Below are 12388 nucleotides of genomic sequence, written 5' to 3'. Positions count from 1 at the left end.
TTGACATTTCCTTTTTTTTTTTTTTTTTTTAGAGATTTTTATTTATTTATTATATATACAGTGTTCTGTCTCTATGTAGGCCTGCATGCCAGATCTCATTACAGATGGTTGTGAGCCACCATGTGGGTGCTGGGAATTGAACTCAGGACCTCTAGAAGAGCAGCCAGTTCTCTCAACTGCTGAGCTGTCTCTCTAGCTCTTCCTTTATGGTTTTAAATATTATTTCTTTGCTTTGTAGTTTTAACATCTGCCTATGACATGATGTGGATAGGTTCTTCTCTGTCCATATCTGTTTGAGGGTATAGATAGTTCTTGTGTTTAGATACTTACTTTTCCTCTAGATTTGGGAACCATTCTGCTATAAATTTATCAAATACATTTTCCATTCTTTTTTTTTTTTTTTTAAACTTTATCTCAACTACTCCCTTTACCTTGTGGGTCCTTCGGTTCAGTCTCCTGAATGTATCTTAGAGTTCTTGAGGACTTTGACTATGCTTATTTAGTTTTGTTTCCTGACATGTGTCTGATGTATTATTGTCTTGACTCTGTCCTCTGTCACTGACTTTTTTTCTTATGCTTGGTCATGTCTGTTGATGATGTTTCTCATTGTGCTATTCATTTGACCAGCTAATTCATTTCCAGCATTTCTCTTTGGTTCTTCTTCAGAATCTCAATTTTCTCTCTGAAAATGTCTTCCATGTCTTAAAATATGCCTTCCAAATTGCTAATAATCCACCTTGGTAACTTTTACATCTAGGTCCCGAATGTATTTCCTTGCTTCATAATCTGCTTGTGTGAGAGTTCCTCATGGTCACTGACCCTTTTTCAATGCAGGATTCTGAAATAGGTTTTTGGCATCTCAACTCTCTCATTACCTTTGGTTATTGAGGAGTGTCAGTTTTCTTTAAGGGTGTTGGTTGGGGTAGGTTGACCGTGTTTTAGGTGGATGGTTCCATATTTAGAAGTATAAGGACAGCACAAATTAAAGCATCGGTTATTAAACTTCTAAAAAGAACACAGAGTTGATGTAGGAAGGTAGGGATGGGTTTTGGAGCAGTTAAAAGTAAGAGTTGGGATGAATATAATCAAAATACATTGTATAAAATTCTTAAAGAATTAATAAAAATATTTATATTTTTAAAAAATATATTACTTCATTAAAGGGATAATTATTCTTCCCACTTTTTCAACATAGCTTAAGGTAGGTCCAGCTTTCTGAGGGGTGGTCTCTTAGCCAGGTGTCTGACCTGCTCAGCTGGAATTTTACACCTCCCCTCAGGCCAGAGATTCTATTCTCTTAACCACAAGGAAACATATTAGGTTTCCCTTAATGGACCTTCACTGTTACTGTAAGATGCCCTATTCTGAAGGAGTAAACATAAAATCATCTAGGAAATTGATTTAAACCAAGGAACAGATCTAACCCATTTTTGCCATGAAAATGTAGAGCTCTAGTTCTAAGACTGTTCACCAGAAGGGCTTAATGTCTGAACTGGAGTTTTAATCCCACCCTCATATGTACCCCCAGGCAAGCATCTACACCTGAGTTATTATATCCCAAGCTCAATTCCCCCCCCACCAATATTTGTGTGTAGATGGTGTGTGTGTGTGTATGGGGGGTATGTTTGTGTGTGTCCATGTACAGAGGACAGAGGTCAATATTAGGTGTCTTTATCACTCATTAACACATTTTGGAGACAGGGTCTTTCACTGAACCCAGAGCTCGCTGATTAGCTAGACCAGCTAGCTGGTGGAGCCATTGGTATCCAGCTGTATCCCCTCCCCCAGTGCTGGGGTTGCAGATGTGCACTGCCATACCTGGCTTCCATGTGGGTGCTACTGGGGATCTGAACTCAGGTTCCTGTGCTGTGCAGCAAGTGCTATATCCACTGAGCAGTCTCTCTAACTCACAAATCTACAGTTTTAAAAGCATGATGTTTTCACTCTTAGGTGGTTCTCCTTAGATCTCCAACTGAAAGAAATACTAATGTTTTGCCTTCTCTATCGTAGCTTTGAAAATTAAAACACATGAATTTAGAAAAGCAATTAACAGTATTTCATTCTCTCCTCTCTCTATATAAATAATTTTGTTTTAAAATTATTTTTGGACAATTTCATACATATGTATAATGTATTTTGATCAATTTCATCCTAATTCTCTCTTTTAATCATGTACTTCTCAGAAATTCTCCTTCTTACTAACATGTTCCTTTCCTTCTTTTATGTCTTTTTAAAATTTTCCACAGAGTGTGACTATGGCTGCTTACATGCATATGTGTGTGAGTTATTTGCTGGACCATGGCTAGCTTACCAGCAACTGTACTCTTGAAGAAAAATGACTTCCCCTCTCCCAGAAGTCATTAATTTCAGCTAGGAGTTCTCCTCCCCCATTTCTGTTGGAATGTTGACCGGCTTGATCTTGTGTAGATATTTTGCAAGTAGCTTCAGCTGTGCCTGATTTATGAGTGCAATAGTCACAAGTCCAGAAGACAGTGTTTCACAGCCTTTCTCCTCCTCCTCAAGCTCTAACATATTTTTGGTGCCCTTTTTTTGTGATGTTCTTTGAGCCTTGTGTTGGAGTGGGTGGGGAGTGATCTGCTGAAAAAAAAAAAGCCTTTCTGACAAAAATCAGCACTAGTCTATGGGTATAAGCATGAAAGAATGCAGCCTCATAAAATGTCCATTTAGCTAAGCAGCAGTAAGGGGCTCCTCCCCAAGGCCTCTGACCTCCTAAGTGATGAGCTTTGACCAGATTTACAGAATCAGACATAACTTTCCTCTTATGGAAGAGGCCTCACTTCCAATCAGGGAGTGGTTTGTTGCCTCTATAACATCCATGCCACTTTGCACCAGTGGGTACGTGTTATGTGGCAGGCCTTATTGCATTGTGTAGGGTCCACTGTTGGATAAAACCATTGATGGCTTTTTTCCACAGGCCCAGTATACGATTCTGTATTTTTATTCCATTAACTTTCCTAGGCACCAATTAATTGTTATTTGTTTAGTGCCTATTACATGCTAGCTTGGTTCTATATTAAGAGTGTAGTTTTAGGATGGGGAGATGGGTTAGTGGATAAAGTTCTTGCCACAGAAGTGTGAGGAGCAGAGTTCATATCCCTATCACTCACATAAAAGATAGTTGGGCAAGCATGTCTGCTTGGCAGAGGATCCCTGAGGCAAGTTGGCAAGCTAGAGTAACTGAACTGTGGGCTCTGTGTCCAGTGAGACAGCCTTCCTCAGTAAGTGGACAGTGATCTAGAAATGCACCCAGTATTAGCCTCTGGACTCCACAGGCCTGTGAACATGTATGTAACCACAGACACGTGAAAACATAAAGATGTGCATGCATACCATGCGCAAATCATACACACACATGCCCCAAAGTGTACAGTTTTGTAAGCTGGGTGTTGATAAATCCTAGCACTAAGGAGTTGGAGGCAGAAGAGCATAAGATCAGTCTAGGCTACATAGCAAGAGTGCCCACCTAGATTGTCTGGCATGCATAAAAATGTTTAATTTTGTAGGAGAGGTAAAATGCAAATTAAAAATTTATAAAGCATTATTGATACGTTCTAGAAAATAAGAGCAAAGGGAGAGGAGAAAGAGGAAGAGGACGGCTTTACTGGCTGAGCTGAGGATGCTGTGGGTTGGGAGGCAGCTGGAGGGCTCTGTTGCTGCTAAGCAGAAGGCTGCTTCAGGATAGGATGGGGAGCAGAGGCGAGGCTGGCCGACAGGGAGCTAGAGGAGCAAGAAGGGCCGTTACTAGACTGTGCTGGTGATGTGGGGCCCTTGGCAAACACGGAGTCCCACTGAGCACGTGGTTTAGGAAGGACTGTGCGGCAAATGTGTCGGAAGACGTCAAAGAGGGAAGGCCACCAGTCAGGTGACAGGTGATAGAGCCCTGAATTAAGACAAAGGCAGAGATGGAGAAAGCAGAGGTAAGATTTGATGGTAACTTCCGAGGCTGAATACACGTAATTGTACGTGAAAACTGAGGATTAAAGAGTGTCTGCGGTGGTTCTGATGCGTCTGGTTTCTGGTTTTCTTTTTTCTTTTTTCTTTTTTTTCGAGACAGGGTTTCTCTGTGTAGCTTTGGTGCCTGCCTTTCCTGGAACTCACTCTGTAGACCAGGCTGGCCTCGAACTCACAGAGATCCGCCTGCCTCTGCCTCCCGAGTGCTGGGATTACAGGCGTGCGCCACCACCACCCGGTTGGTTCTGGAGCTTCTGCTTTGCTGTCTGGCGACCACGCGTGCACGCATGTGCTACTTCAGTGTCTTGCGTTCCCAGCTTCCTTTCCTCTTCCAGCGTTCCTTTAGGCTGTCTGATTAGCTCTGCGTTTTATTTATTTATTTTTTCTTTTCTTTTCTTTTTTGTTTTGTTTTGTTTTTTTTTTTTTTTTTTTTGGTTTTTCGAGACAGGGTTTCTCTGTGTAGCTTTGCGCCCTTCCTGGATCTCGCTTGGTAGCCCAGGCTGGCCTCGAACTCACAAAGATCCGCCTGCCTCTGCCTCCCGAGTGCTGGTCCAAGGGTCCGTGAGTCACGGTTTGGAGGCAGAATCTGAAGTCAGGCTTTCTGACTCCGTCGTCCAGGCCCTAAACATGGCTAGGCTGGAGACTAATCCGAGAGGGGGGAAGACGTGGGAGGGGGTGGTTTGCTTTGGGTTCGTAGGCGTGGAAACAAGAGGAACAGACACTCGGTTTGTCATGTTGCCCTGGAAGTAACCGTAGGATCATCGCGCGGAGATATGTGGACTCCGCAGCTAGTCTCCAGAGTGAAGCCTCCACTCTAACTACCTCCCACACTTTGTGTACTGCACGTGGTACTATGTCATCTCTCTGTCTGCTGTCAGATGACCCCCTCCCTCCCTCCCTCCCTCCCTCCCTCTCTCCCTCCCTCCCTCCCTCCCTCTCTCCCCCCCCCCCTTCTCCCTCTCTCTCTGATGGGGATTCATGTCTTTACAATATCTCATCTCGTTTTTCTTGTGCTGGAATCAGATTCTGGATGACAAGAACAGAAAGCATGTCCCCCTACTCTACCTCTGTGCAAGCGTCTCACACTTTTTCCCAGGCCTGAAGCCTCGGTGAACCAGCGAAATCGAAGGTTTTTGACTCATGCTTCCCTGGCACTACTGGGGCATCCCTTTGCTTCATTTATTCATTTATTTGCTCCTCCCCTTTCCCTACTAGAGATGGAGCCTAGAGACCTGTGCATGGCAGGTGAGCGTTCTGCCACTGGGCTATCATCAGCCTGCTCCCCCTCCCCTCCCCTCCCCTCCCCTCCCCTCCTCTCCCCTTCCCTCCTCCTCTCCTCTCCCCTCCTTCCCTCCTCTCCCCTCCTCTCCTCTTCTCTGCTCTTTGTTTCCTCCTTCCCTCCCCCTCTTTCCTTCCTCCCTCCCTCCCTCCCTCCCTCCCTCCCTCCCTTCCTCTCTCCCTCCCTCCCTTCCTCTCTCCCTCCCTCCCTCCCTCTCTCCCTCCTTCCCTCCCTTCCTTCTTCCTTCCTTCCCTCCCTCCCTCCCTCCTTCCCTCCCTCCCTCCCTCCCTCCCTCCTCCCTTCCTTTCAAGATAGGCTCTTACCATGTAGCCTTGGCTGGCGTGGCATTCACTATTGTAGACCAGGCTGGTCTTGAACTCACGGAGCTCTACCTGTCTTTGCCTTCTAAGTACTGAATTCTGCTTGGTCCCATTTTTTTAAAAAATTGAAACAGGGTCTTACCATTTGACTTTAAATTCATGATATAGCCCAGGCTATCCTTAAATCTGTGATCATTCTAAACTTGGCCTCAGTCTCCAGGCCTGAGCCACCACACCTGACTAAGGACCTTTTATTTCAGATGATCATTATAGTTTTCTGTTTTTAGAAGAAAATATTAGAGGAGTGTTGTCTTGTTATTTTTATGGAGGATGCCACAACATATGTGGACTAAAGGAGTTAGTGGGCTGTAATACAGCATTCAGAGCGGCAGGAGCAACTGCCCAAGGATTGACTACTCACAGCTCTCATCCTGGGACCAACATTGAACCTACTAGAACCATTTGTTGCCCAAGGTTCACCAAGATAAGGTAGAAAGTTCCCAGAACACCTAGGCAATGGCATGGTCACACAGTCATGAACACTGGGGAAAACTGTAGATACTGAGCTGGGATGTATGCACTAAAGACTCAGGTTCATGAATTATGGGTTAGGTTCACATGCTAAGTCGATAGCTTGGCAGACGGACAGACACATGATGGTTCTTCTGTTTCTGTTGCAGGCTTCGGCATGGAGGCGACCCTGCTTCTGGTGGTTGGCTTTTCCCACACCAAAGGAGTGGCAATCTCCTTCCTGGTGCTCGCTGTAGGGTTTAGTGGCTTTGCCATTTCAGGTAAAACATCCTCTGGGTTTCTGAATCGAGTATGTAGATTCACTAAGTCTTAGGAGGAAGGCAGAGAAGAAATTGTAGCCCCTTTGTTTAGTAGCCCAGGGATTCCTAAGGAGCAGGGTTGCAGTTTCATCAAGTGGGATGATGTTAGATCCACCAGGGATGTGCTTAGAACCCACTCTAGCTGGGACTGTCCCTACTAACTCTATCAGGGGAAAATTCGTAAGTGCAGCCGATTTCCCTGAGGCATAAGCAGAGCCCAAGCATGTATCCCAGGCATGCCCCCAGTTCACCCTACCTGATAAACTCACTTCCCATTAAAGGATTGGTAACTTTAGCTCAAATGGCCAGGCCATTTGACATGTGGTCACAAACATTTGGGAGCCTGTAGGGTGATTTCTATAGTTTTCAATGAGTTTCTGTCTACTTCATTGCTTTAATTTTCCAAACAAGAATGTGTAGGTCTAGGGTGGGGTGGAAATCTTTCAGAACAAGTAGGAATAATAATAATAATAATGATCATAGGGGTTACTGTGATCAAGCATGGATTTGATGCTGAGGATGCTCAAAACCCTCTACCAGCTGTTCTCACAACTACCCTAGGGGGTTTTGATGTTATTAGTATGTATGTTTATTATATGTATGTATATATGTATGTATATATATATATATATATATTCTTATATAATATAACTGTTCAGTCCATATAATGCTACCTGCATGTATGTTTTCATGGCTGGCTGGTATTAGACAACCAATTGATACGCTCTTTGCTAGGGAAGGTCATGTCTCCTATTTCCAGTCTTCCTCAGTTGCTTACCTCCAAGACTGCATGTAATATTTTCATGTGCTACAAAAAAATCTATCAATGTCCCAGTTTCTCAGTGATTTTCTCATCTGAACATCAGCAGTGTGTAGATAGAAGCCTAAACAGCTTTCCTCAAATTCTCCTTAGCTGGATGTGAAAGCCCAGGCTGGCTTTGTATCAGAACAGAACACTCAACAATCACCTTAATTGGCTCTTATCTCTAGTTTCTTTTCTAATAAAGTATTAATTACATTCAAACCACAGCAAGATTAACTAATGTTGCAGCTGTTTTGTGTTCCAGTTGTCTGGTACTTTGAGCTGAACAAGAAGGTGTATTTATTACAGAACACATTTTAAAAAATTTCTCCTGGAATGTAAGTTGAGAAAAATTACCCAGATTAGATGACAATTTTCTTTTAAATCTATTTTCAAGAGGTTTTTTTTGCCCCCACGGAACAGAGAATTAAAAACCAAACCACCCATCAGTCATGAATGGGTGAAGGGCTGATGGGGCCCTGCCCTTTGTTCCTCAACTATTAGCTATACTGATAGACTCTTGGAGAGTGGGAAGCGTTTTCTGTTGTACATTCACCGCTGAGCCCAGCAGGCTTCAGTGCACAGCTCCAAACCTGTGTTCAAACAGACAGCCTGTTTAAACTCAGCAGGTCACAGAACAAAACAATCAGGAATGTGAGAAAGAGGTGTGCAGAGAAGTGCGGAGGTAGATGGGGGTGCAGGTGAGAGTAAGCAGTGTGCGTTGTACACCTGGATGAAACTGTCAAAGAATGGGGTGGGTCTGGAGAGATGGCTCAGCAGTTAACAGTGCTTGCTGCTCTCCCAGAGCACCTGAGCTCTGGTCCCAGCCTCCATGTCAGGTGCCTCACAACCATCTGTAACTCCAGCTCAGGGGATTGGATGCCCTCTTCTGGCCTCTGCAGGTATCTGTGGTCATGTGCACACACACGCGCACATACACATAACTAGAAATAAAATAATTGAACTCTGTTTTTTTTTTTAAAAATTGTCAAAGGACAAATTTAATATGTAAAAGGTACCACACAAAATGAAACAAAGCAGAAGCATGTCTGAGCAACACCCACAATCCTTTGCTATACTTTCGGCATCTTCAACTGGCAAATAAACCTGAGCGTTTGAATGATTCCTATAGACCAGAGACTTGGCTAGTGCAGGGAAGACAGTGGTCAGCAGGACAGACAGCTGCCTAGACCTTACATCCATGCATGTTGCTAGACGTGGTGTATGCCTGTGAGTCCAGATTCTCAGGAGGCTGAGGCAAGAAGATAGTTAACTGCGTGAGTTTAAGACACTATCTCTAAATAAATAAACAAAAAGTGAAATCAGAACATTTAGAAGTAGAAAAGCATGAACTTGGCATTCACTTCTAGTTACCATTACTTAACATCCCTGATTATTTACTTTAATTCCTGCAACAGTTTTCTAAGAATGATCACTCCAATTTACAGATGGAGAAACTGAGGGCCAAGAGAGTTGAATCTTTAGTCCAGATTAGAATCTCAGGTGAGCTACCAGAGCTGAGGTCTAATGAACTGGGCTGTACGAGTGGAATTGGTTCTGGGGGTTTGGCTCTTTCAACGCTTAGCCATGCTCCTCCTCCTTTTGATTCACACCTTTGTCCTGAGAGTGGAACAGCAGGGGCTGTTTGTCATTCACCGCTTCCAGCAACATTCTCTCTGGTAGAAGAACTTAATGGGGGTGGGGGGGGGGAGACAGGGAGACACTGCCCTGGAAGAGCAGAAGCTCAATGAGTGTTGTGTGGTTAGAATGGTGTGTTCTCACCATGGAACTGTGTGGTTAGAATGGTGTGTTCTCACCATGGAACTGTGTGGTTAGAATGGTGTGTTCTCACCATGGAACTGTGTGGTTAGAATAGTGAGGTTCTCACCATGGAGCTGTGTGGTTAGAATAGTGTGTTCTCACCATGGAACTGTGTGGTTAGAATAGTGTGTTCTCACCATGGAACAGTGTGGTTAGAATAGTGTGTTCTCACCATGGAACTGTGGGGTTAGAATTGTGCAGCTGTTCCCCACAGGTGTTCACATCTGTATTTCTCCCGTGTCATGTCACCCCATCTGTTACAGATAAAGAGCAATATTATTCCTCTACTTGATTACATGTTGGAAATAAGCTGTGAACCCAAACATACAGATGTGAAACATGAAAATCCTTTGTAAATTATTCAGAGTCCTGTCTACATTTATGCAAATAAATATATGAATAATTATGAATAGTTAGAAATGTCATTTTTTAAAAAATAAATTATGTGGCCACTAAGGCAGACTCATTTATGGAGGACTTTTAGGACTTTTTGTGGTGGACTGGGAGAGGCCATATTGGAAGATAAGGTTCTGTTCTATTGTTTTTGATTGTTTACATTGAACGGATACATTCTAGATGTTAGGATTTGGGGTTTTAGAGTTCCAGATCTGCTGGGTACATTTTCTATAATTCTCACCACCGTAGAAGCATCGCTAATCAACATGGACAGGCCGGCTTGGTGCATGCACAGCCTGGCAATGTCTAGTCCGGCCTTCTTGGTAGAATATCTGTTAAACACATACTAGAGAAGATCAAATGGTTGAGCTTTGGGGTAAGCCACACATTTCCCCAAGGGTCTTAGGAATTCCGTTCTCCACTCTGACACTGAGGTTTTGGCTCTGCTGCAGGTTTTAATGTCAACCACCTGGACATCGCTCCGCGCTACGCCAGCATTCTCATGGGGATTTCTAACGGAGTGGGAACCCTGTCTGGAATGGTCTGTCCCCTCATTGTTGGTGCAATGACCAAGCACAAGGTAATGATCTCCTTTGTGGCTGTGGGGCTACAGCATCAGGGTAGAAGGACTGCACAAACTTGAGATCACAGTGCCCTACCCCGGTGTGTATGTGTCTTGTCTTTCATTGAGTCTCAGATAACGCCTCCTTCTCTTCTCCCTTCCTCATCTTGTTTATTGATGGCACCAGGACTAATTGTTATCTAGCTCCACATCTTCTAAGCTGAGAAGCAAATGTCTGGAGGAAAGAAGTAAAGGGCATAGAGATTGTTTAGAGACACAAAGAAGAAACTCAAGCAGCCAACCCGGAATGGAGGTTTTATTTAAGACTGTTTACGATTCTAAGCACTAACACGGGTTAGCCCATGTCCACTCACTACTTAGCCTGTCACACATAAAGCAGCGCTACAGCTTCCCTCCTTGTTTAGGAGAAAATGAACAAGACATTAATGGGCTTTCTTAAGAAGCACCTTGCCCAGCCTTGGTGCAAGGGGCGGAGCCAGGTCCTGTGACGGGTCATGCGTTGTGCAAGCCCATGGGAGACCTGCCCCTCTCTGAATGGAGTCTGTGGGAGGGGGGTGGAGTGGAGGTGGTGGTGTGGGGAGACAGAAGAGGAGGGAGGGGAAACTTTGGTCGGTATGTAAAGTTAATGAAAAAAATGTTATTTAAATTAAAAAAAAAAGAACCCTCAAGGGGGCAGGAGAGATGATTCAGAGGCTCAGTGCACTAGCTGCTCTTTGAGGGGACCGGGATTCTCTTCCCTGTACCCACATGGCTCCCAACCATCAGTAGCTCCAGCATCAGATCCCCTAGATCTGGCATTACAGGTAGGTGATTGTGGGCCTCCTCTGTGTGCTGGGAATTGAAGTTGGGCTCTCCTATAAGAATATCCAGGGCACTTAACCACTAAGCCCTCTTCTGGTCTCCACGGGCACCAGGCACACCTGTGTTGTTGCATAGACAAACACCCATAAACATAGCCAATAAATCCTGAGTCTTCAAGGGTGTAGCGCTTAGTTTTTATTGAACCTTTTTGTTGTTGTTGTTTGTTTGTTTTTTGTTTTTCAAGACAGGGTTTCTCTGTGTAGTTTTGGTGCCTGTCCTGAATCTTGCTCTATAGACTCCGCTTGCCTCAAATTCACAGAGATCCTCCTGCCTCTGCCTCCTGAGTGCTGGGATTGAAGGCATGAGCCACTGCCGCCCAGCCCTTTGTAGTTTTTAAACTTATTTTTATCTTTAAAAATATATTTATAGTTATTCTGTGTGAGTGAGTGTTTTGTCTGCTTGTGTATATGTATACCATATATCATGGAAGCCAGAAGAGGCATCAGATCCCCTGGAACTGGGGTTACAGATAGTCATGAGCCACCATGTGGGTGCTAGGTATTGAACCTGGGTCCTCTGTAAGAACATCCAGGGCACTTAACCCCCTGAGCCATCTCGTCAACTACATGTGACCTGTATTTTTTACACACACACACACACACACACACACACACACACACACACACACACACATTATCTTGGCATTCATTGTAGTCTTTCATTTTCATTTTCAAGCATTAAATTAGGTATAGATTCTGGATGTTGACTCTATCATATGTCTACCCAGAAGCACACTGTAGCCTTTGAGGAGTGGATGCTTTCATCCCAGGAAAGGACTCTAGGGCTCACTGGTAACCTCTGTTTCTGCTTAAAGCAGTAATTGGCTATTTCCTTTCTTAGACCCGGGAGGAATGGCAGAATGTGTTCCTCATAGCAGCCCTGGTACACTACAGCGGTGTCGTCTTCTACGGGCTCTTTGCTTCTGGGGAGAAACAGGACTGGGCTGACCCGGAGAGTCTCTCCGAGGAGAAATGTGGAATCATTGACCAAGATGAATTAGCCGAGGAGACAGAGCTCAACCATGAGGCTATTGTAAGTCCCAGAAAGAAGATGTCCTACGGAGCCACCATCCAGAATTTCGAGGCCCAGAAGAGCGGGTGGGGACAACAGAGAGAAGCTGCCTTTGAGGGGGAAGAGGCATTATCCTACCAGAATGAAGAGGGAGACTTCGCAGAAACATCCTAGCGCCCAGCGTCTCCTCCACTTACCACCAGAAGTATCCATGCCCATTGCCTTTCCCATACCTCGGCTTGCCAGGGGGCCAAATCATGGGACACTGGAGGTAGTGGGAGAGGAGATTAAATCAACAGCAGAGGAAAGAGAAATGCCTTCTTCCAGAGAAAGGAGAACGGCTCTTGCTCTCAGCTGATAAAATAGTTGATCATATTTTTTTGTGGGTTGAGGTAGAGTGGCTGTTGGCTCTTGAGTCTTCTCTCAATGAACTAGTTATTCAGAAAGAAATAGCTAGAAAAATAAGGAGTAGCTTGTTGCTCAAACAAACTTTGAGAGAAATCCCTCTTTGGC

At 44.4% G+C, this 12388-nt stretch overlaps 1 protein-coding gene across 2 annotated transcripts in view; it reads left to right on the top strand.

Annotated features, from left to right (window-relative positions):
- Slc17a8 (solute carrier family 17 member 8) overlaps window positions 1-12049 on the top strand; it is a 47085-nt gene extending 35036 nt beyond the window's left edge. For both annotated transcript variants that reach the window (XM_036170109.1, XM_036170107.1), the window contains 3 exons: window positions 6252-6362; window positions 9873-10000; window positions 11705-12049. In XM_036170109.1, the coding sequence (XP_036026002.1) occupies window positions 6252-6362; window positions 9873-10000; window positions 11705-12049 (584 nt within the window). The remainder of the gene's footprint in view (window positions 1-6251; window positions 6363-9872; window positions 10001-11704) is intronic.
- The last annotated feature ends 339 nt before the right edge of the window (window positions 12050-12388 follow it).

This window comes from Onychomys torridus, chromosome 20 (genome assembly GCF_903995425.1).
Source record: "Onychomys torridus chromosome 20, mOncTor1.1, whole genome shotgun sequence".
Classification (NCBI taxonomy): Eukaryota; Metazoa; Chordata; class Mammalia; order Rodentia; family Cricetidae; genus Onychomys; species Onychomys torridus.
The sequence above is the reverse complement of the archived record's forward strand: the minus strand, read 5'-3'. Positions and strand labels throughout refer to the sequence as shown.